Raw genomic sequence first — 12,415 nt, forward strand, 5'->3', positions numbered from 1 at the left:
CAAAGCAAAGCAAAGCAAAGCAAAGCAAAGCAAAGCAAAGCAAAGCAAAGCAAAGCAAAGCAAAGCAAAGCAAAGCAAAGCAAAGCAAAGCAAAGCAAAGCAAAGCAAAGCAAAGCAAAGCAAAGCAAAGCAAAGCAAAGCAAAGCAAAGCAAAGCAAAGCAAAGCAAAGCAAAGCAAAGCAAAGCAAAGCAAAGCAAAGCAAAGCAAAGCAAAGCAAAGCAAAGCAAAGCAAAGCAAAGCAAAGCAAAGCAAAGCAAAGCAAAGCAAAGCAAAGCAAAGCAAAGCAAAGCAAAGCAAAGCAAAGCAAAGCAAAGCAAAGCAAAGCAAAGCAAAGCAAAGCAAAGCAAAGCAAAGCAAAGCAAAGCAAAGCAAAGCAAAGCAAAGCAAAGCAAAGCAAAGCAAAGCAAAGCAAAGCAAAGCAAAGCAAAGCAAAGCAAAGCAAAGCAAAGCAAAGCAAAGCAAAGCAAAGCAAAGCAAAGCAAAGCAAAGCAAAGCAAAGCAAAGCAAAGCAAAGCAAAGCAAAGCAAAGCAAAGCAAAGCAAAGCAAAGCAAAGCAAAGCAAAGCAAAGCAAAGCAAAGCAAAGCAAAGCAAAGCAAAGCAAAGCAAAGCAAAGCAAAGCAAAGCAAAGCAAAGCAAAGCAAAGCAAAGCAAAGCAAAGCAAAGCAAAGCAAAGCAAAGCAAAGCAAAGCAAAGCAAAGCAAAGCAAAGCAAAGCAAAGCAAAGCAAAGCAAAGCAAAGCAAAGCAAAGCAAAGCAAAGCAAAGCAAAGCAAAGCAAAGCAAAGCAAAGCAAAGCAAAGCAAAGCAAAGCAAAGCAAAGCAAAGCAAAGCAAAGCAAAGCAGGAGGCAATAAAAACAGAGCAAGGAGGGAACAAAAAAAACCGATGATCATTTCGGCTAGAGGAGTGCGTTTTTTGCCTCGAATTTTTCTTTGTATGGGAGTGGAACTCGCGAGTACTTTTTGAGTGTCAGTAAACGTGAGAAACACAACAAGCAATTATGAGTGTTGGACGAGTTCCTCACTGCGCGACAAGCTCGCGCTCGGTGCTGTTGAGGATTTGAGTTCTGATTTCTCAGAAAATTGCCAAAATCGCTACCTCATTTTCTCGCGAGGGAGTTTCTGTCTAGCCTGGCTATTGGTGAACATCAGATTCTCCATTTAGCTGGATTGCATTTTTGTATTCTAATAGGGTACTTCTATTGAGGTAACATAGCCTTTAGGAATTCGTTTGTATTGAGAGAAGTTGGGGACGTAAACTGATGTTGAAAGAAGGATTTACGGAAAAGATGAGCAGAGAGGAGTTGGGTGTTTAACTTAAGTGAGTTTAAGTTGAAGGAAGAAGGCTGCTATGCGAACCTTGTTTAACTGTCTAAGGGTGTCCATGAACTTCCTTGAGTACATGACATTGGATCTACAAACATAAGTAGTGATCATTTGAAGTACATCAAACAATGCCCTTGCTCACCTAGCTTTAAGCAATAATTTTCGGTCCAAGTGGTGAGTTTAAGGACTGTTCAGGGCCTTCACGAACACCCTTGAGAATGGGTCATTGAATCTACACACAAGCGTAAAAAGTGATTTCTTGCTGAATTATTAACACGATTTGTACTCACATAGGCTTACACATAGGAATAATCCTTTGGAGCTCTTCTGAAACCCCTTGTAACTTGAAGCTGCCCTTTGAACCCTTGAAGCTGTTTTGAAATATCCTGAAGTCACTTGAAAAGATTTTCCGAAACCCCCCTTGATATTAGTTTAACATATTTCTAACTTCACACCTGTGGTTCCCTGAAACTCTCTGAAAGCTCTCGAAACCCCTCTGAAACCCTCTTCGCGACCTTTGTATACTCTCAAACTCTCCTGAAGCCCACTGAATCCTCATGAATCTCTTTTAATCCTCAGTAAACGCCTCAAAAGTCCTTGAAACCTCTCTAAACTCCCTTTGAGACACCCCAAAGCTTATCTCAGACCTGTGATGGTTACTGAACCGCCCGTCTTAAAACCTCTCTTAAGCTCCCGGGAGCTCTTGAAACCCAAACATCTGATCATAGAATTGTGCCGAAATTCAGTTCTGATTTCATCGAGAGTTCTTGCATGAGTATTTCAAAGATTTCCATGATTTAGTAGAATCTCTTATGCATGTTTTACTAGTTACTAAGTGAACTTACTATTCAGTAGATATCTTTTTTGAATTTTGCATGAACTCGACCAGGATCACTTGCGTTGCAAGATTACAACAGAAAACAGAAACAGAATTTTAAGGAAATACTTTTAGGGATTTTCCTTGATTTTACTTCCAGAAACCGTTTCATACATTTCGCAATGAATTTTCCTATAAAAAACATTGAAGTTTACCCAAAAGCTCGAAGTCCGATTGTAATTCAACTCAGCTAGAACCTTTATCAAGATTCAGTGATCTTCGAATAGATCTGATTTTTTTCCGCTCAACTTGTACTAGACATTTTAAGATTTCCCCCTTTGAAACCACCGGAAACCCACTGAAACGACTTAAAACTCCCCTGAAGCTCTCTTGGAATTACTTGAATTGCCCAGAAACCTCCTGAAACTCTCTGGAACTCTCAGCATGCCTTGAAACGCTTTGTAATGCCTTCTGAAATCATATCCTGAGAGCCTCAGTGGTCCTCTGAAATCCCCGGGAACTCCTCAGAACCCCTTTTGTATCCCATTAGAATTACTTTATACTTTCCAAATAGCATCACCTTAATAAAAACTTTGCAGTCACTCTCTCTCCTTGAACTCTCCCGCAACTCTGAAATCAATTTGCTTGCAGTTGCTACTCACGTATCGCCAGATCAGCTACACTCAAACAGGGATTCAAACATAGCTGTGAGTGCATCTTCAGTGTGTGTTTTAGGCGACAATGGCGCCTGCTGCATCAGGTTACAGGTCAATGCAGGGAAAGGGGAGGGAAGTAATGATTGCAATCGCTTGCAGCCAACAGGCCGTTGCGTCCTCTGCCCTTGCACAAGGTCATGCGGATGACGATTGTTTGGCACAGAGTTCATGCATTGGTGCATGGATGCCAGGCGGAAAGCGATAGATTCGGTGAAGATTACTTTGAAGCGGCCATGGAAGCGGCACAGTTTGCTTGGTTGCATAACATGTAGGCGTTATATAGATTGATGCTGTGCGATGGAGAGTTGGCTTTTTTCAATCTGTTTTCTGATTCTAGCGATGGTTAAGAACATACGAATACACATGAGATGTGTATGTAGAAGAGAGAGAAAGTAGATAGAAAGGAGACTAAAGGGACTTGAACCCAGGACCTACTGCATATGAATCAGAAGCGGTAGCCACTAGACCACCGAGCTCGACTCCATGTAGCTTTAAAGCCCTTTTAAGTAATAACGTGATAACCTGATTTCATTTAGCTAAGAAATCCATCTGTGAACCCGCTGCACATTACCATTGTAGTTTTTTTGTTCTTTCAAACTTTTGGGATGTCAATGTAGTTTTAATCCCAATCACCAAAAACCCAATCAGATGAGTAGATTTGCAATATCTTTGCCGAGGACTGAGTTCATTTGGTGTCATGTGTATGTATGTGAAGAATAAATGCAACTTTTAGATAATCTGTACAAAATGAGTAATTTCAGAGGCGAATGCCGCATTGCGGTAAAGTCTCTTACAAAAATTAAAAAAGAAGGGTAACAACTATAGAAGACACTATAGATACCATAAACTCGGGGAGACACTATGATTTTAGTGTGTTTTAGCGTGAATTTAGAGTGTACCGAGTGAATATGACGTCACGCAATCCATTGCCGCTATCGAACTCGTGACATCATGCTCGTTTGGATACACGAACTGACAGTTGTTCGGCTACAGTTGTCTTTGCCTCCGCGAGTCTATGGTATCTATACCGTCTACCCCCGTTGGTTTGAACGACACCTCATGCAAACCAGCGGGGTTCATTTTTTATTTGAACTTCTAGTAACCCTGTGGGCATCGAAAAACACACTGTTGATTACCCTTTTTGCTGTTTTGTTTTGATTCTGCGTTCCGTTTCACCCCGTTCAATGAGCAGAATGACACTTGAACCATTTTTCGTTTGAACGATGTGCAGATTAGAGGGGGTCAAATTGAAAAGTGTTCAGATTAGATGCGGTCAAACCAACGAGGGTAGACGGTATATAGATACCACAGACTCGCGGAGGCAAAAACAACTAAGTGCCTATAGTAATACGGGTACAAAAGAAGGGCAAATTTAGAAGAGCTGTTCGGTTTGTTCCGTGTTTCGATTAAATCGTACAACGCATTTATAAGGTTTTTGTTACACCACCCATGCTGTAAATACATTACGTCAGCATACAGCGAAGCGACTGACGTAGCACCTGAAGTAGGTTAATTGATATTGCAGACTACATCCCAAATTGGACTATCACACTTTTTTTGGTACGCCTAAAAAGTGTGATAAAAGTGCACATTTGCCTCGGATCGTCTCGACGTCTTCGGTGCACTTATTCCTCCATTCACGAGGAATAAGTGCACCGAAGACCTCAACTCGATCCGACGTGACCCTGCGCTGCAATCACACTTTGAAGGTGTGTGCACACTATTGTGTCAGTCCAATTTGGGGTGCAGTCAGCAATATTGTTACCATTGTTGTGAACAATGGAATAAAATCCGATTTGATTAATTCCTGCACGGAGAAACTGAAAAACTCAAAATTAGGTACTTTTAAACTCAATTTTGAGTTCTTTTTCATCTCCCTTTTCATGCGCTCTTTCTATTGTTGTCAGAGAGTGAAGAAAGAAACAACCCAACTTTTGCAGTTCCGTGCGTCAAGCCAACACTGAGTTTCTAGCACAGTACTCAAATTTGAGTGAATACAACCTAGTCAAAATTTCGGTTGGGTGGAAAAAACTTAAAATTAGGTATTTTTTTCACATGGAAGCAAGCGGGAACAACCCAACAAAAACATCGATTCCATCAACTCAAAATTGGCTTGACGCACGCAACCCCGAAGTTGGGTGGAAAGAACTCACTTTTGGGTAGTTTCGTCTCTCCGTGTGCTAGAAGCGATATCTTACGTCTATGACAGGTACGAATGCGACAGAGAACTGTCGCACTTACCGTGTTGAGTATATGCAGCGGTGCCCAGCAAACAAAGAACTCCACGATGATAACAAAGAGCATCCGGATGACCTGCGGGCAAAGAAAAGCGGGAAAATAGTGTTACGATAACAAACAGCAAACCGGTGCGGTGGTCTTTTGTCGAAGATAAAAGCAAAGATGACGCAAATGGGCACAAATCACAAACAAACTAACCTTTTTCTTAGCTTCAATGCTTTTGTCCATGTAGTTGGAACGTATGGCGTGCCGGGTAAAGGACGGTGCAACCGACATCGACAGGACCGATGGATCCACACTGGTAAGGGGGGCACCAACCATCGTTGTCATGGTGGACGCCGTCGATAATCCGTCGATGGTGGCTCCCTTCGGAGGCTGACCACCACCACCGCCATTACAGGACGAAGCGACCGTTGTTGGTGCCGTAATCCGGCAATCGTGGAAGGCCGTTTCCGACATTGGGCTGGTGGCGGATGAAGGCGGAGGCATACAACTGTACAGCTTATTGCCACCTCCGGCAGTACTGCTGCTGTTGACGGATGATCCGGTTCCGGTCGATGCTATGACGGTGGCGGGATTGAATGTGATAACCGGGTTGGTGTTGAATTTCGGGCTGTGGCTCTGGAAAGGGGGAAAATAGTTTATCGCATTGGTTATCAAGTTGGGTTTATGTCACTTGCTGGTCGTTTGGGCAAATTGCATTCCTGTCCTTCAAAGCGGGAAAAAAACTAGTATAGAAAGTAGAAGTGGGCCAAGTGATGCATATAGAGTGACGGGTGACGGTATTTTATTTGCGTTTAGAAGCGCGAAAATTTCAAGCGGGGAATTCGCTCTATGAAAGCATGTAGGAGAGACTTAACCCTTTGGAGCCGGAGGGGTCGTATATGACCCCAACATAGAAACGGCTGTATAAATTCACCCATACAGCAAAACAGAATACTGTCTTTGGCAAAGTTGTTGCAAATTGAGTCCTCTATTAAGGAAAAATGGGAATAGTTGTATTTGAGACTTCATTGACAACCTAGAACATCCTGAACACCATGAAATTTAGAAAAACGAAATAATTGACTTACTAGTTGTTCTAAAAGCTGAACTTGTATATGGATTACGTTTTTATGTATTCATTAACCCTTGGTCAAGAATATCAAGAGATGTTTTATATTCTGGGATGTTCTAGGTGTTCCAAATTGTCCTAAAAAGAAGTCTTTCAAATCTACAAGAATAATTTTATGTATTTTCGCCACAAATAATAGCATTGCATAACCTACTGTGATCCGTGAAGCTCTTGACATCTACAATGTCATTTAGAGACACTACAGGGATATCCCAGGTCAGCCAAACTACCTTGGAGTTCAGTACTTCAGGTCTACACCCGTAACAATAGTCATATCTGTTATACTGAGTAACGCTGGATAATCAACCGTGGTTACTGGAGCAGTCTGAAGTCTACCAGCTTATTATAGCCCTTTGGGACATTCAGGGTCGTCCAAACTGTTCTATAATGAAGTCCTTCAAATCTATAAGGATAACTGTATGTGTTTTCGCCATAAATAATGGTATTGAATAATCTGGTGGGATCCGTGAAGTTCTTGAAATCTCATTCATGTTCAAATACCATTAAGAGACACTATAGGGGTATTCCAGGTCAGCCAAATTACCTTGGAGTTCAGAACTTCAGGTCTACACTTGTAACAGTAGCCATATTTGTTATACTGAGTAACGCTGCATAATTAACCGCGGTTAATGGCGCAATCTGGTCTACTAGCTTATTTTAACTCTTTTGGATATTCACGGTCGTCCAAAATGTTCTATAATGAAGTCCTTCAAATCTACAAGAATAACTCTATGTGTGTTCGTCATAAATAATAGTGTTGCATAATCTGCTGGGATCCGTGAAGCTCTTAAAATCTCAAATGTCATTTAAAGACACCATAGGGATATTCCAGGTCAGCCAAACTACCTTGGAGTTCAGAACTTCAGGTCTACACTCGTAACAGTAGCCATAGCTGTTAAACTGAGTAACGATGCATAATCAAGCGTGGTTTCTGGAGCTATCTGAAGTCTTCTTGCTTATTATAACCCTTTGGGATATTCACGATCGTCCAAACAGTTCTATTGAAGTTCTTCAAATCTACAAGAATGTCTTTATGTGTTTTCACCACAGGTAATAGTATTGCATAATTTGCTGGGATCCCTGAAGCTCTTAAAATCTTAAATGTCATTTAGAGACACTATAGGGATATTTCAGGTCAGCCAAACTACCTTGGAGTTCAGAACTTCAGGTCTACATTCGTAACAACAGTCATATCTGCAATACTAAGTAACGTTGCATATTTATCTATGGACAAATCAGAAGGCTACTTTTTATTATTAACCTTTAGGACATTCAGGGTCGGGCAAACTGTTCTAAAATGGAGTCCTTCAAATTTACAAGAAAAACTTTGTGTTTTCGTCATAAATAACAGCATAGCATAATCTGCTGAGATCCGTGAAGCTCTTGAAATCTTAAAAGTTATTTAGAGATACTATGGAAATATTCCAGGTCAGCCAAACTATCTTGGAGTTCAGAACTTAAGGTCTACACTCATAACATCAGCTATATCCGACATACTGAGTAAAGTTCCATAATCAATCGCGGTGATTATGTTTTAGATAGTAACATTATACTACCAAATAGGATCTAAATTCAAGAACAGTTTGGATGACCTAGTATATTCCGACTGATCTGATACTCTCTATGGAACTTTCAGAAGACTGACTTGACATGATAGATTATAAATCGTCGCATTGTATAATGAAAGAAGTTATCGTTACACCCATAGACTTTAGGATCTAAACTCAAGAACAGTTTGGATGACCTAGGATATCCCGACTGAGCTGATACTGTCTATTGAACGTCCAGAAGACTAACTGGACATGAAAGATTACAAACCAAAGCTTTGTATAATGAAAGAAGCTATCGCTACACCCGTAGACTATAGGATCTAAACTCAAGAACAGTTTGGATGACTTAGGATAATCCGACTGAGCTGATACTGTATATTGAACTTCCAGAAGACTTACTGGACATGATAGATTACAATCCAAAGCTTTGTATAATGAAAGAAGCTACCGTTGCGCCCATAGACTATAGGATCTAAACTCAAGAACAGTTTGGATGACCTAGGATATCCCGACTGAGCTGATACTGTCTATTGAACTTACAGAAGACTAACTGGACATGATAGATTACAAAACAAAGCTTTGTATAATGAAAGAAGCTACCGTTGCGCCCATAGACTATAGGATCTAAACTCAAGAACAGTTTGGATGACCTAGGATATCTCGACTGATGTAATACTCTCTATTGAACTTTCTGAAGACTTACAGGACATGATAGATTACAAATTGAAGCTTTGTATAATGAAAGAAGTTACCCTTACACCCGTAGACTTTAGGATCTAAACTCAAGAACAGTTTGGATGACCTAGGATGTTCGGAAAAAATATTCTACATAATATTCTACCTTTTTTATACTATTGAGCACCAAAACTACAGAAATACATAGAAAAACCCCCATAATAACGCTTGGAAAAATTCCGGCTTCAAAGGGTTATACCATTTGGAATGGGGGACCTTTTTTGGGCACTTGCTGCTATAACTCAATTTTGAACCAATTGACTTGATTTTTGGGGCACGGTAGACTCACCGTGCCGAGCAGGTGAAAATAGCTGTATAATACCCAACCTAAGTATGCAAAACCCAATACTTTAAACCTGCATAAGAGGTAAAATACCTAAAATAATAACTGGTACAGCGGCCGTTCGGTCGTTGCAAACCCGCTCGTTGCAACGCTTTTTAGTTGTTTTTGTTTTTATTTATGTGTATTTTAACATAACGCTAATTCTACACTACGCTTTTTAGTTACAAATCCGCTAATTGCAAAATTTGACAAGTTTTTGCAACTAAAAAGCAATCAAGTGTCAAATTCGTGCTGTGAGTTGTGCTGTCAGTGCATTTCGATGCACTTTAGTGTCAAAATGACGTTGCAATTAGGGAATGGCATTCGCTCGTTGCAAAGTAAACATTTTGCAACGAGCGAACGGCCGCTGCATGCATTCTACGCTGTACATACGCTGTATGTATACCACGTGAATAATGACATCAGGTGTTGCAATACATAAATAATAATTGACAATTTTTCAATATGTACAATTAGTGATTTTTCCAATAATTGAATAATATCTCAAGCAGTCCTGAATACCAAACTCGTTGAGGTATGTTTTTTGGGTGACTCAATACTTACACAATACTAGAATAAGCTCTTTCAAAACCAGGCTAACCGATTAATACAGCGGCCGTTCGCTCGTTGCAAAATGTTTACTTTGCAACGAGCGAATGCCATTCGCTAATTGCAACATCATTTGGACACTAAAGTGCATCGAAATGCACTGACAGCACAACAGCAGCACAACTCACAGCACGAATTTGACACTTCATTGCTTTTTAGTTGCAAAAACTTGTCAAATTTTGCAATTATCGGATTTGCAACTAAAAAGCGTTGCAACGAGCGGGTTTGCAACGACCGAACGGCCGCTGTACCTTGTTTTGGTGGAAGTTCCGATACTAGACTCCGAATAATCAAGGCCGGCATTTACGTACCTAAATACAAGAACATTGTGTTTTTGGTAAAACAGTTTTTCGGCCTCAGGGAATATTGCATATCCAGAGAAATCATTCAACCTGGCGGAGTAAAGAAGACATAGAAGACCTATTCCGCAAACTTCAAACTGCTACACACATCAAAAAGTATGCACACAACCTATCAACAAAAATAAATTGTTGAAAATTTTAAATGTGTTTAATGGCGTTCAGCTGCATACAAAGGTGCTGAAACTACACCTAATATAGTTTAAAAATAAGTTACATATTGTGGCACCAATTGTGATTACATAAACCATAAATGGAACATATTGCATTATTTTTGAATTTTAAGGCAACCAAGTGAGTGAGTACTTTTTAGCGTCAACCGAGCACTTTTGACGTTTGCGGAACGACTGCGGTGGTCGAAACCACCGCAACCCCGTTGATTTTTTTCTATTTCACCGCAATATTTCCGGCAATTAATTTCGAAATTGTTTTGAATTTTTTTTTAGATTCCTTTTGGAATCCCTCAGCAATTCCTTTGGAATTGGCAAATGACTTCGGCAATTTCTTCAAAGCAATCTTCGGTAATGTGTTTGGAATTTGTTACAAATACCGTAAAATTACATCGGTAATTACTTTTGAAAACTTCTTTAGGAATTTTTTTACAATGTTTTTTGTCATTTTTTAATTTCATTTGCAAATCTCTCGTGTTTTTTCGGGACTTCCCAATCGTTTAGTAGTATCTCAAGCATTTTTTAAATAGTGTCGGCAACTCTTTTGATATTTGTTTTTTAGACGCCAATAACTCTTCCATCAATTGTTCCGGATATTCCTTTGGTAACTTCTTCGCAAATTTATTTGAAAATGAATTTCTTTATCTATGCTATTTGGAATTTTTACGGCAATTTCTTCATTAATTATTTTATGGATTTCCTTTCTATAATTCCTATGAGAACTCTTTAGACAATTTCTTTGGGATGTTTTCAGTAATAATTAGAGGAATTCCTAGCAGTTTCAAATTAGAAATTCTTTCAGGTAAATCTTTTGGAAACCTCTTCGATTGATACTTTGGGAACTTCTTGGGTAATTGCTTCAGAAATTTCTTTGAAAAAATATTTGGTAATAGTTTTAGAATTTTGTTGGACATTTCCTAAGAATTTAACTGACAGGGTCTTCATGGAAAATCATTCACAAAATTATTTGATGCCTCAAAATTATGGATCCATGAAACAACTCTGTTTGTTTTTAATGAATGAACAAAAAAAACCAACGGTTTCTCCAAAACATTGTTGTGTTTTTATGAAAATCACCAGGAAATTGCTAGAGTTCTGAAAGAGATTACTCCATATCTATGAGACGGATTGTCTCAGAGTCTCGAGAGGAATTCTTCCAGAATCCCAGAGTCCTGTGAGACAATCTCAGAATCTTAAATTTTGGGATTCTCCCAAAATGTTCCAGAATCCTAAGAGGGATTACCCCAGAACCCTGAAGAGGGTTATACCAGAATCCTAAGATTTATTTTCCCAGAATCCTGAGAGGAATTCCAAGAGTGGTTCTTCCACATTCTTGAGATAAATTCCTCTAGAATACTGAGAGAGATTCTCACAAAAAAAGATGTTCGGATTCCTACGATAACTCCCCAAGAAACGTAAAAGAAATGACCCTGAATCCTGGAAAGTGTAGCTTAGAACCCTAAGAAGGAAAACTCCAGAATCCTGAGAAAGTTTCCCTCAAAATACTGGGCGGGATTGTCTAAGAAACCTGAGATATACTCGCACAGAATTCTGGGAGATAGGACCCCAGAATCTTGAGAAGAATTCGTCCAGAATCCTTTTAAGTTTTCTCCCAGAATTCCCTAAATATCCTGGGTGAAATCCATTAGAATGCTGAAAATAATTCTGCTGTTAAGAATTTTTCCTGGAAGGGATTACGAAAACTTCACTAATGGATTTCCCCAGCATCCTGAGAAGGATTCTCTGGAATCCTGAGAGGTATTCTCAAATAAAACAGAAAATTATCGCAGATTCCTGAAAGACCCTAGAATCTTTGAAAAGACTCTCCTAAACTTCTGAAAGGGATTGTCCCAGAACTTTGAGAATGATTCCTCTAGAATACTTTAAACTATTACAACAGAATCTCAAGATAATTTTCCCATAATCTTGTCAGGGGTTTTCCCTGATTACTAAGAGGAATTCTCCAGGAATCCTGAAAGGAATTTCTTGGAGAAACTGTTCCAGAATACAGAAAAGAGAATTCTACTGGGATTCTCGTAGAATGCCGAGAAGGATTTCTTCCTAACCCTAAGAGGAATCACAAAATCTATGCGAGGGATTTTCCAAAATCCAAATTTCTCTAGAGAATTCTGCCCAGAATCTCGTGAAAGATTCTTCAATAAATGATAATTCTGAAAGTGCCATAGAATCTTGGAAAATATAGCCCCAGAATCCCGAGGATTTCTCCAGAATCATGAGACAAGTTTCCCAGAATCTTGAGAGAAGTTTCCCTAGACTTCTGACGGAGATTATCCCAGAAAACCGAATTTTCAGAGAATCTGGGAAAGAGTACCCGCAGAATACTTAGTGACATTCCCCCAAAATTTGAAAAGGATCTTACGCAGAATCTTTCCAGGAAGGAAGGATTCCAGTGATTCTGTGTGGGATGCCCCAGAATCCTGAGACATATTCCCCCACAATT

At 39.6% G+C, this 12,415-nt stretch overlaps 1 protein-coding gene across 1 annotated transcript in view; it reads right to left on the reverse strand.

Annotated features, from left to right (window-relative positions):
* The window catches only part of LOC134284900 (uncharacterized), a 194,001-nt gene that overhangs the window by 9,030 nt on the left and 172,556 nt on the right, over positions 1-12,415 (reverse strand). The window contains exons 6-7 of the mRNA XM_062844441.1: positions 5,294-5,716; positions 5,099-5,170 (exon numbers count right to left, since the gene is read on the reverse strand). Of these exons, the coding sequence (XP_062700425.1) occupies positions 5,099-5,170; positions 5,294-5,716 (495 nt within the window). The remainder of the gene's footprint in view (positions 1-5,098; positions 5,171-5,293; positions 5,717-12,415) is intronic.

The sequence above is a fragment of the Aedes albopictus genome, chromosome 1 (assembly GCF_035046485.1).
Source record: "Aedes albopictus strain Foshan chromosome 1, AalbF5, whole genome shotgun sequence".
Classification (NCBI taxonomy): Eukaryota; Metazoa; Arthropoda; class Insecta; order Diptera; family Culicidae; genus Aedes; species Aedes albopictus.